We start from the raw sequence: 12,538 nt of genomic DNA, 5'->3' as shown, positions 1-12,538 counted from the left end.
TTGATTGTTTTTTTCCAAAAATAAATTCCTATTTGTGATCATTGTCATTGAGTGTTGTGAGAAGACCTTACTGAAATGGTGCTGGTTGCTTCCTTACGAGTAAGCAGCTCCAAACCCCGTGCTTGGTTTTTACAGGGTTTTATTATATATATACAGTGGTACCTCTACTTATGAATTTAATGCATTCCGAACGCACATTTGTAAGTCGAAAAAAATTGCAAGTCGAATCCCATAGGAATGCATTGGGAGAAAAAAATCATAAGTCGAAGCAACCCTATCTAAAAATTCGTAAGTAGAAAAAATCCTATCTAAACCGCATCCAAGATGGCGGACGGAGCTCCATTCGTAAGTAGAAACATTTGTAAGTAGAGTTATTCGCAAGTAGAGGTACCACTGTATGTACAAGGCAGAGCATCAAAAAGCATGACTGTACTATTCCGATTCAGAATCCGGAAGCACCTCCCGTCGTGACTTCTGCCAACACAGCCCCCTGGGCACCCCAAACCTACTCCGTTGCTCCCTCCTCTTTCCCCCCCCTTCTCTGTTGGGGTGAGGGCACTGGTGGAGCGCCCTCTCGGCTAGAGCTGCTCCGCTGAGGGACCGGTGCTGTATCTTCTGGAGCCTCCCCTTCGAGAGTGCCTTGGTCCGCCCCCTGCAGCCCTCTCTCTGGAATCCTAGCTCTCTCAGCATCCCCAAGGGTCTGCACCTCCTCCTGAGCCCCAGTACCACCTTCCGGGGGAAGTTGCCAGACACTAGGCTCTGGGGGTCCGGCTTCATCTGAGAGCCCTTGTCCCGATCTCCTGGGCTCTCCGCTGCCCCCCGGTGGTCCCCTGACACTTGCTGTTTAGTCATTTAGTCGTGTCCAACTCTTCCTGACCCCATGGACCAGAGCACACCAGGCACTCCTGTCTTCCACTGCCTCCCGCAGTTTGGTCAAACTCATGTTCGTAGCTTCAAGAACACTGTCCAACCATCTCATCCTCTGTCGTCCCCTTCTCCTTGTGCCCTCAATCTTTCCCAACATCAGGGTCTTTTCCAAGGATTCTTCTCTTCTCATGAGGTGGCCAAAGTATTGGAGCCTCAACTTCACAATCTGTCCTTCCAGTGAGCACTCAGGGCTGATTTCCTTCAGAATGGATAGGTTTGATCTTCTTGCAGTCCATGGGACTCTCAAGAGTCTCCTCCAGCACCATAATTCAAAAGCATCCATTCTTCGGCGATCAGCCTTCTTTATGGTCCAGCTCTCACTTCCATACATCACTACTGGGAAAACCATAGCTTTAACTATACGGACCTTTGTAGGCAAGGTGATGTCTCTGCTTTTTAAGATGCTGTCTAGGTTTGTCATTGCTTTTCTCCCAAGAAGCAGGCGTCTTTTAATTTCGTGACTGCTGTCACCATCTGCAGTGATCAAGGAGCCCAAGAAAGTAAAATCTCTCACTGCCTCCATTTCTTCCCCTTCTATTTGCCAGGAGGTGATGGGACCAGTGGCCATGATCTTGGTTTTTTTGACGTTGACCTTCAGACCAGATTTTGCTGCACGGCATAGCTCATAGCTTCTCTGAGTTATTCAAGCCCCTTCGCCACGACAAGGCATTTACAGGGTGGAAAAATCTCATTTCCTAAAGAATCCAGGGTCATCTAATGAAGCTGAATGTTGAAAGATTTAGGACAGACAAAAGAAAGTACTTCACACAGTGCCTAGTTAAACTGTGGGATTTGCTCTCATAAGAAGCAGGGATCCCCACCAACTTGGGTGACATAAGACAGATCAGAAAGCCACCAATGGCTGCTAGCTATGTGAGCCAAGTTTCACTTCTGCTGTCCTTCTTTACACAGATAAGGCAATTGGGATTGCACAGACTGCTGAATTGGTTCAGCTTGTACTGCAAGAATGAGCATCTTACTATAAATTACCAAAAAAACAAAAGTTATGATATTTGGCAAATGTAAGAAAACTTACAATTGGTCGCTTGAAAGAAATACACCAGAGCAAGTATTCTCATTTAAGTATCTCAGTGTGGTCTTTCAGTGGACAGGCAGGTGGTTTGCACAGGTCCATTCAAGCACTCTATTAGCTGATAGAACTTTAAATGGACTACTACGATTCCACCGTACAAAAGGGGGGAACTTGGTGCAGCCCACTTTTGAACTTTCTAAGAGCAGGGTGTTGCCAAAGTTGTTATATGGAGCACCACTGTGGGCCACAACCAATTTAGATTCACTGGAGAGAGTGCCAAACAATTTTTTGTGCAGATTCCTGCCAGTCCCTACCTCTACAAAAATAGCACTACTCTGTGCAGAACTGGGTGTAATGCCCAATAAAGCCAAATCCCTTAGACTAGCCTTGCTTTTTGGTTAAAAGCTATTTTAAAGCAGGTATCAAAATCCCTTATTACACCTTTAGAAGACATGACCCCAAACTCACGTAAATGTGAAATGCAATTTGCTGCCAGGAGGTTGGGACTCTCTGCCTCCTTTCTTGTGACGCAGGTTTTTGAGACAGTTAGAAGAATTAATACTCTAAAGGCTTAGAGACACCGAGATGCAATCACAAACTGCTGAGATCAAGATCTGTCAATCTAACAAATTGAATGCTTTTTTATTCCATTATATCCATCTCTGCCAAGATATCTGGTAGATCTGCCAAATGTTAAAATGAGTGTAGCCTTCCTGCGGGCAAGACTAAATATCCTTCCGTTAGCAGATTGGACAGGCCGACATAAAGGAGTTTCTAAGAAGGATAGAGTTTGTGGCTGCAACTCTATGTCAATAGAAGACATAACTCATGTACTCCTTGAATACCCTTTTTATGATGACCTTAGAAACAGTTACATTCACCCATTGTTAAGATTGCAGAAGGGAAGGACGTCTCTTGCAAAGACCTGTTTTTTGTTGTCTGATGTGGAGAGGTATATGTACTTTGGAACATCCAAATTTCTTGTCAAGGCTTTACAAATTTCTGTAATAAAACTTAAAGGAGAAATAGAAAATGGTTTATCCTGTAAAGGTCGGGGAATAGAAATGTAAACCACTATTATTAGCAGTATTCTTGTTATGATTATTTTTAATACGTGTAATGGCTGCTCACTAAACACAGTAAATCAGACTGAACTAAATCTGTCGGAGGCATAAGAGTCTGGATATCTTTTGTTGGAAATGGCAGGTTGAAAAAGTGCTGTTCTGCTTGCAGGCTTCCCTCCCATGGGCACTGTGAGAACAGGAGGGTGAACTGGATGGGCCATTGCCTTGGCCCAGTAGGCTCTTCTTCTATTCTTTTGAGCCCCTAATTCTTTTTGCCAGATCATAGGGACTCCAAAACAACAGCACCTCTAGCTTTGTTAACCCCATCCATTCAACCACAGTTTTGAGAAACCAATGAAGAACAAGACAGTTTTGCTCCCCAATTAGGTTGAGAAAAGAAAACTTATCACTCTGTGAAATATTAGACAACAAGGATGTCTTCTGGGCATCAGTGCTCCAATTTCAGCCACCATGAGAGTGAAATTGGAGCACCCTGATGAAAGGATATGGATTCTTCTTGTATGGGGACCACTGATACCATCTCCCATTGATTTTACCTGTTTCGTTAACATCAACTTTTAATTGTCTGTGTTTCTAAGTTATTGAGGTCAAGGTTTTATTTTGTAAACTAAGGAAGAAGAAGAAGGTTGGAAAATGGCACCTAGTAATTTTCTCCCGGTAATGGAAGCAGGAAACAACAAATACAAAGGCAAGTAGAGAAAGCATAATTTCTGTAAATGTTGACTGTAAAATTAAATGCATGATATTCAGGCATGTCTGTGGATCTAGAGTATACTCCATTGCTAGACACAATCATAACAGCACAAAACCATTTAGCATGTGCCTAATTCAACAAATGAAAATGTAGATTGAACATAACAGCTAAGAGGTGTTCCAACTGTGATACATTTTCATTTTATTTTGTCCTATTTTTTGGCCTTCCAGTTTCTGCAGATGGTGGAAAGGAGTGCAAGTCTGAATCGTCTGACAGACTTGAGCCCCGCAGAGAAAGAGGGGGAAGCGCCAAGGCAAGGCGCGCACCCCAAAAAGCCCTGAGAGGGTGCTTAGGATGTCAAGAGGTCCAGCAGCCCACAAAAGGGCTCTCCTGCAACCCCCAAACCCCAAATAATCATAAGATAATAAATAAATAATAAAAGTCATGGCAAAACAATAACAATATTAAAAAATCTAGGAATTCTGTCCATAGGATTATATTTGTAAAACAGATAAACATTTGGGGGGGGGGGAAGGGAAGAGAAGAAGAGAAAGGAAATGTTGGAGCATTGGTATATTCTGTGTGTTTTGTGTTTTTATTACATTCCTTCTGAAATGAAAGTACTAAAACTAGATGACTGCAGATTTTTTGCAAGATATTGTCACAACTATGAACATATTTCACATTTATTTGAATAAAGGTTACTCTATACATACCTGACTAGTTATAATATGTGAACATTGTGACCTTAACCTTCTTACAATTCCTTTGAGGTAGAGTGAAGTCTTTGCTTTCCTTGTCCTTAGAGAAATGGTTTCATTCATCTGGTTACATATAAGTACAATAAATAAGTTCTTTCTTTAAAAATCCAGTGTGGTCCATTAATGAATAACAAATAACTAGGTCCTAATGTCCGTGTGAAAACATAACACTCCAAACTTGCTGACCCACCCAGAAAACTGTGTAAAAATCAAATAATCTATATAATGGTCATATTCCCCACAGGCTCAAATTCCAAACTCTGGTAACCCTGATGGAAGTGTCTTTTTAACCGCTGCCATTACTAATACTGCATGCCAGCTCTCTCAGCTTGTATATCTCGGTGCATCCATCATATTATTTAAAAGGTTAATAGCAGTTTTAAAAAATCAATGCCTTTCAGCACTTCCCATTTTGGTTGCATATGAGAAATACTCACTGAATGTTTATTGTAAGAACCTAGGATGAGGCTGCTGGATCAAGCAGTGGCCTCACAGTGGCTGAACAGTTGCAGTGAGGATCCGAGGGAATCCTCACAGGTCAAAGTGGCCATTCTGTAGACACGTTCCTTCTGTAGAGCAAAGCTTCCAACTTGTCTAGCATTTACAAATATATACAACGTGAAGGTATATGGAAGGGTTCACAGCATTTATACCCCAAGAGGGTCCTGCTTCTTCCATAGCCACAGCCTTGGATTCCAGCAGAAACCAGGCATGATTCTGTCTCCCAGCTGCAGTTTCTCACTTCTAGTTTTCACCCACATCTCACCCACCCATTTCCCATCCAGCACAGAGCCACTTCCTTTGTTGCCTTACTGGCCTATACTTAGAGGGCCATAAACTCACCAGGAAGCTAGCCGGGCTATTCCAGGAATTAAAAATTAAATCAGTTCTGGATCCAGGAATTAGAAGGGGGCTCGGGAATACAGTCGCCGCCACCACCCCTGGAAAAAAAAAACCTCATAACACTATCAACCTACCTGATTAAGTCACATATTTCACAACACAGGGCAACCTTTGCCGGGGGGGGGGGGGGGTGTAGTGCAGTATGGCCATGTTTGATCAATGCCTTTGCTGATCTAGATCAGTGACTCGGGAGAAACAAAGTAGATACCCAAACCTATTTTGCCAGGACAAAGCCCTGCTGATTCCTGGCATCTGGTGCCAATCCTTCATTGTGCAGCTTAGAACATTACAGAAGAGGAAACCTGGGAGAATCAGGAGAGGTGAGCTGTGAGTTTAAGTAGTACTGTACTACGTTCTCCTCAATGTTCTGGGTATAAAGCTTGGCCAAGGACAGTGGTAGGAAACCTGAGAATGCACTCTTGGAATATTGCTCCAAGGCAATTGACAAGCATTCTCAAACCGATTCTTTGTAGGCACACAGGGAATGAGCAACAGTCTTTCTCATTTTATTCCAACAACTTTGCAGGGATAGGCAGAATTAAATCATAATGGGGGAAATTATAATATAAATCATAATAAGACCAAAAAAAAGCCCCAAACCATTGTAAGGGTGCTGTGGCGGCTACTTTTGAGTAACAACGTCCGAGTCTGCTCTGTCTTTAAGAGTTTTATTGTGCATAATATTTACAGTGCAGAGATAGCAAAAAACATGACCTCTCAGTCACTCACAGAATCCAGGAGTGGACGCTGCCTGTTACGTGTCCAGCATAAAAGCTTTGGCACCCCAACACATCGCCCCCCGACCTTACATTTCGGTGCGCGCCTTAAATCAGGCGACAGAAGCGGCTGGCTGCTCCCCTCCACCTGTTGGCCAGGGCAGCACAAGGGCTCTCCAACATCGCTGAGCCTCAGCACCTCCATCCCACTGACTTCCTCATTCTCCCCACCTGACCCGCTACTGCTGCTCTCACTGGTCGAGGTGCTGGTGTGGAGGAGGGGTGGAGGCTCCCTGTCCTGAGGTCCCCTGACACCCATGAAGAAGCATCTTCCATGCATGATATTTATAACTCTATAATATGCCCCAAGTCTCCTCTGAACTGAGATTCAAACAGGCCTTGTGCACTAGTATGCTACCGGTGGTCTGCCTTCACCAAGAAGACAGATGTGTCATTCTTTTCCTCTTCTTACGGAGGAGTTGAAAAGATTGTTAATTTCAGCTGCTCTGTTGTATGGTTCTTTTTTTTAAAAAAAATCTTCTAGTAATATAAATTATGAGTAGGCTTCATTAAAAGCCACAAACCTACAACAGAACAGCTGAAATTAAGCAATTTTATAATGTTATATTTGCCATGCACTATATAAAAATCAGTCTAATACAATTGCAACTAAAAGTTGAAACTTAACTCATTACAGACAATGTTAGTTTTCCATTTCAGAATATGATTTCATGCAGTAAACTGAATGAAGGCAGCAGTCCTTCTGAAATCCATGGGACTTACTCCTGAGTAGAGATGTATAAGTGTGTGGTGTAAAGATGCTAAGGCTTGTTACTGTTATCCAGTTTTCAGATAATAGCAATATAAACATCACTGTAGAGCTACTTTTAAAAAATATAAAACAAAGCAAAAACGCCACTCTCTTTTTTGCTCTTGTATAATAGATGTTTGGCAGAACAGAGATGAGGGGTGGAACTTCTCACAGGAATATGACCCTGAACTGATCAAGGAGGAAAAGAGGAAAGAAGTTGAAGAAGAGATCAGAGTACAGGTGAACTTCCAATAGCAGGCCACAAACACTGGCTGTTGCCAAAGATAATTTTTACAGAGAAGAAGAAGCTTGTTAGGCATATTAATCGATTGACATCAGTCTGCCTTTCCCCATTCACTCTGTGCTATGAAGTAGCTAAAGTATAGTCATTTGATAGTCCCTTTGGTTAGAAATGGGGGCTCTTTTACAATTGTAAGTTGCATTGAGACATTTGAATAAATACCAGGAACAATAGTTATTTGGCATTTATACACTTTAGGACATCACATGCATTATCTTGGGTCTGATCCACCCATGCAGTAGAATGAGGCCAGAATAAGATAACAGAGTTCTTAGGGGACAGAACAGATTGTACCATACGTTTTCAGGTTGGGATCATATTTTTAATGCTCTCCTGTGTAATAAAAAAGAAAAGCAGGGAGAGGTGTGGGATAAAACTTTTCTATTTGATATGCCAGGTTTCATCTTGAATGTGAAGTATTTAAATCATAATCCCACATCTCTAATCTCAAGTAGAGACTACCACCTCAGGAATCTTGATTCTGCTAAATGTGTAGATCAGGTTTCAGTAATCTGTGCAGCAAGGATTGCTTGCAGAAGATGGATTTCTAATGGAGATTAAGGGCAGGGGACTCTAGCTGCCTTAGTGGCTTGCCAAAGGCCACCTGCTGTGTAGTTGCAGAGGTAAGAGTGAAACCGTAGATTTCCCAGTTCACACCCTTAGCCACTAAACTTCACCAGCTCTTTTGCTATGCTTCCCAGGGTCCTCAGCACAATGTAGGATTGGAGGAGATCACTTCATAGTAGTTCCTGAGGTGTTTCATCACCTCAACATAAAGCCTAGACTATCTGGGCAGCAGCTGCACTGCCCAGGAGACTCCATTGATTTCAGACCAGATATGGACCCTGGATAATGTGAAGTCTCGGATGAAAAGAATTCACAAGGGATTGGTCAAATCTGATAAAAAATATGCTTAATTTTGCTTAATTTTGCCATTAGCAGGCTTCCAGTTCCTGCCCTTCTGCCTCCTGATCTTGTAAGTTTTACACTCCCAATCTTACAGTACATAACAAAAACAAAAATATACATGTCAAAATTGGATAATGCATGTTGTTGGCCTATTTCCAGCACATGATTTGTGTTTTCTGGTTTAAAAGAGTCTTTAGAAGTAAAAAACATGCCATTCCAGACTCCCTGTATATATCTGTCCCAACAGGTTGATGAGCTAATGCGCCAGGAACTGAAGAATTTAAAGTTGGCTGTGGATAGAGAGATAGAGAGAAAAGGCCAAAAAGGCAAAAAGGTGAGTAGAAGTTTTAGCTATATTAGAAGCAAAATTACTAATTAACTAGGAACCTGTACAGACATTCTCTTCTGCAAATTACCAACATAAATAACTGCTTGTGGTTTATATTACTTCAAACAACAGTGAGATGTAGCCAAGAGTTTTGTGTTTTTTTGGCATATTGGATGTGGTTTGTCTGGAGCGAGACAAACCGCAAGGCCAGATTCAGATGTAATGGCAGAAGTAGGAAAAGTCTGCGATTTTTCCTGTGAGTACCTGCACACCTAGTCATAGTTTTACTCAAGTTACTGTGTGAACTGGGCCTGTTCCTCAGCTACCCATAGGGCAGAAATAAAGATAAAGCTTTTGCACTTTCCTGTGAACTTTTATTCCTAATGTCTGCTATCTGTCTTCTCCTCCTCCATTTGTAGAGTTAGCTGTTCTTCAGAACAATTCTGCTTGAAACAATAATACAAGTTTAATTCACCAAGTAGTTTATCTCAGAAAAAAAAGTTAATTCAGTTTGTAATGAAGACCTTTCTACAACAAAGACATAACTCACAACAGTCCATAGGCTCATAAAACATTAGTTCTACTTTAAATGTTCAAATAAATATCAGCTACTGGGAACTGCTGCCAGCCTGAACCCAACATCTGAAGTAGTTTGAGTAAAATAGAAGAATCTGCACTTACCATTTTCATATCCATGAAACAGCTGGTCAGCTTGGATGTGCCAGGAGACCTTGAAAATAGTCTGCCTTTGGGAATGCGGCAAGTTGAAGAAGGGAAATAAGCCTCAGCATGATGTGAATGGACAACATTATTATTATTATTATTATTATTATTATTATTATTATTATTATTATTATTATTATTATATGCTGCCCATATGACTGGGTTGGCCAAGCCACTCTGGGCAGCTTCCAGCAAAACATAAAAACACAATAAAACATCAAATACTAAAAACCTCTGACAGTGTGTGTGTGTGTGTGTGTGTGAAATGCCAGGCAATGAAGAGCATGGCCCTTTAAGTGCCAGAAGATGCTTCATAGATTTTGATACTGCCCAGTATTCCACATCCTCGGAGGTAACAGATTGAAATTGATCCCATGCAACTTGACTAGACAGACCTCTAGCACAGCCCTGCTCCCACGGTAGAGTCTACCTCTTCCTGAATCTGAGCGACTTTATCTGCAAAAAACTTTGCAAAATCGTTGCAGGAGATCCTGTGGCCTGTGCTGGGCCCCGATGGAGCAGGTGGTTCAGCTAAATTGCGAACCACCTGAAAGAGTCTCCTGCTGCTGTTTTCTGCAGATGCAATAGAGGTGGTGAAGAAAGTCTTCTTTGCCGTTGCTGCCGCCACTCGGTAGGCTCAACACTGAGCTCTAACCCGTGTCGGTCAGCTTCAGAATGAGTTATCCGCCACCGGCGCTCTAGCTGTCTCAGCGATTGTTTCATTGCCCTCAGATCTGTGGAAAACCACGGGGCTGTCCGGATTCCATACAATCGGAGAGGGTGCTTCAGCGCCAAACACTCAATTTGAGATTTCAGTGCCGAATTCAAAACACACATATCCACCAACACTTTGATTTCCCCCCTCTCCAACAAAAAGTGCATGCATTCAGCAGAAAAGGCCATAAAGAAAAAATCAAATAAAGAAGACTGCTGCTAATTAACTGATTTGATATGTCTTTGTGGTTTTCATTAAATGTGTCATTTGGATTTATAAGGGGGTTAAAGAGTTGCTCGCAAAAGTAAGTTTTTCCATGGCATGAAGTAGCCACAAACAAAAATATTTCCTCAGTCTCTATTTAGCACATGCCAATTTTTCTGTAAATCTTGATGTTAATTAGAAAGACTTTTGCCACAGTATACTGTACATAAAACTTCCAAATTACTCTAGTGGAGATATTGCCTTAAGGAAGCTAACAGTTGGCCCATATGCTGAACATATGCTCATTGTCTATGTAAGCAGAAATAATCTAATCTCCATGATGTGATCATTTTTAAATTGGGGGAAGATAATGAGCCAAAACATAATAGACCCTAAAGAAAAGAAACAGGGATGGGGAAGAGGAAATTGGTGCATCTTCAGTGTCTTTGTGGTGCTAAACAAAGATATATTGTGTTATGTATCCCATCAGAAGCTTTGATTACTAATACCAGGTGCATGCATAAAAAAATGTTACTGTACGTTGTTGTTGTTGTTGTTGTTGTTGTTGTTGTTGTTGTTGTTGTTGTTGTTATATTTGTAAATCCAGTTTGATATTTGATATACTTTCTGGCCATGCCCAAACCGCTTTAATGATAGAATCCGATGTTGCATCAGTAGAGCTTCTGTTTATTAACTGATACCTCAGACTGCCTGTGTGTGTGTGTGTGTGTGTGTGAGAGAGAGAGAGAGAGAGAGAGAGAGAGATCCCTTGCGTAATAAGATGTTCTGCAAGTATCCAAAATGTATTGCTAATAAATGTGCATCTGTCTTACAGCAGATGGTAATGTGATTACTGTTGAGTCTTTCCAAGTTCAAAGGCAGGACTATGGGATTATCAGGTGAAATTGATACAAGTCAAGGGTGGGGGACCTTTTTCAACCCAAATGCTATAATTTGCACACTGGGGGCCAATGGTGGGTGGGGCTGGTGCCAAAACTGGATAGGACCCAAGCAACCCCCCACATCCATCACACACACACAAGCATCCACCTCATTCATTGGCTTTCTCAGTCACTCATAACTCTCAGAATCATTAGCCATTGCAGATCCCCTGCCTCCAATGAAACTCTCACTTTCCTCAAATCAACAGCCTTTTAGTTTATTACTATTTCTATTTATTTTTTATTAAATCTATATACTGCCCTTTATCTGAAGATCTCAAGGTGGTTCACAAGATAAAAATACAGGATAAAAGCACAAATAGTTAGAAGAAAAGCAAAACAAAAGCAATAACCCCCTTCCCACAAACACATTTAAAAATATTAGTCAGCCAAAGGCCTGGTTGAAGAGGAACGTTCTCGCCTGGCGCCTAAAGATGTATAATGAAGCTTTTTAAGAAGTTGTTTGATAGTGCTATTGATTCATGTTTTTTTCAATCATTGCCCCCACTACCTTCTTCATCCACTGCTTCACCAGTCCTCAAAAATGGCTTTTCACGCCCTTAGGCATACACTGTTTTATTTTGTCTTCGACGTTTTTAAGCCTAGCAGGAGAAAAAGAGCGGTGGATGGGAAAACCATTGTGCCAGAGTCTCCAGCTGTCTTCCTGGAATGAATGAAATGCTGAGAGGTGGGAACCAGTATCAGGCTACCTGGGCCACTAGAAGTGATCCTGGCAGGCTTTCACCTTTTACTACCCCCCCCCCCAAAAAAAACTGCCAAAAAAACAAGAAGGGCACTGCAGAGGTGTGTGCTGCAATGTCTGGGTTGTATGTGACTTTACTGCTTCTGAATGTCACTGCAGTTACTCGTAGGAGAGCAGAGGTTGAGCCCAAAGGCTGTCAGGCCAGTGGAAAAGACCCTTGAGGTCTGGCTCCTGCCTGGGGGCCACCAATTCCCTGCTGCCTTAACACTGTTCCAGGCAAAACCATGTAATACTGATGCCAGAGAGTTGCTCTTGTGGCAAACCCCCTCTTAACTACTGCTCAGTTTTTGGTTTTTATGGAGAAAACTCTTCTAGGGAGTAGTTAAACAGATAAAAGGTTTTATTTTACAGAACAATTGGTAAAACATAAGATGATGTGTTAGGAAATAGATAGATAGTTATCTGTTTCTTGAAAGAATTCTATCTAGCTTCTCTCTCTCTCTCTCTCTCTCTCTCTCTCTCTCTCTCTCTCTCTCTCTCTCTCTCTCATTTGGTGGCTATTACAGGCTTCTCAAGGTGGTAAACACACATAGCTTCTTTTCAGTTATTGCACTTCAGCTCCTTAAACTTAATTATATAGTTGTTTCATCTTAGGTCTTAACATTTGGATTCTGATACTTTCTGTTAGTTTCCCAACTAAATCACACTCCTGGGACTCCTCTGGTAGGATGACAGCGCCAGGGGATCACCACACCCCTCTTAAACAATGGCAGGTCCTCTTATG

At 41.9% G+C, this 12,538-nt stretch overlaps 1 protein-coding gene across 2 annotated transcripts in view; it reads left to right on the top strand.

Moving 5' to 3' along the window:
- Window positions 1-12,538, top strand: part of IQCA1 (IQ motif containing with AAA domain 1) — a 76,340-nt gene that overhangs the window by 38,279 nt on the left and 25,523 nt on the right. For both annotated transcript variants that reach the window (XM_060282362.1, XM_035139205.2), the window contains 3 exons: window positions 3,658-3,733; window positions 7,064-7,170; window positions 8,388-8,474. In XM_060282362.1, coding sequence (XP_060138345.1) covers window positions 3,658-3,733; window positions 7,064-7,170; window positions 8,388-8,474 — 270 coding nt within the window. The remainder of the gene's footprint in view (window positions 1-3,657; window positions 3,734-7,063; window positions 7,171-8,387; window positions 8,475-12,538) is intronic.

The sequence above is a fragment of the Zootoca vivipara genome, chromosome 1 (assembly GCF_963506605.1).
Source record: "Zootoca vivipara chromosome 1, rZooViv1.1, whole genome shotgun sequence".
NCBI lineage: Eukaryota > Metazoa > Chordata > Lepidosauria > Squamata > Lacertidae > Zootoca > Zootoca vivipara.
This window is presented reverse-complemented; position numbering and strand designations above follow the sequence as displayed.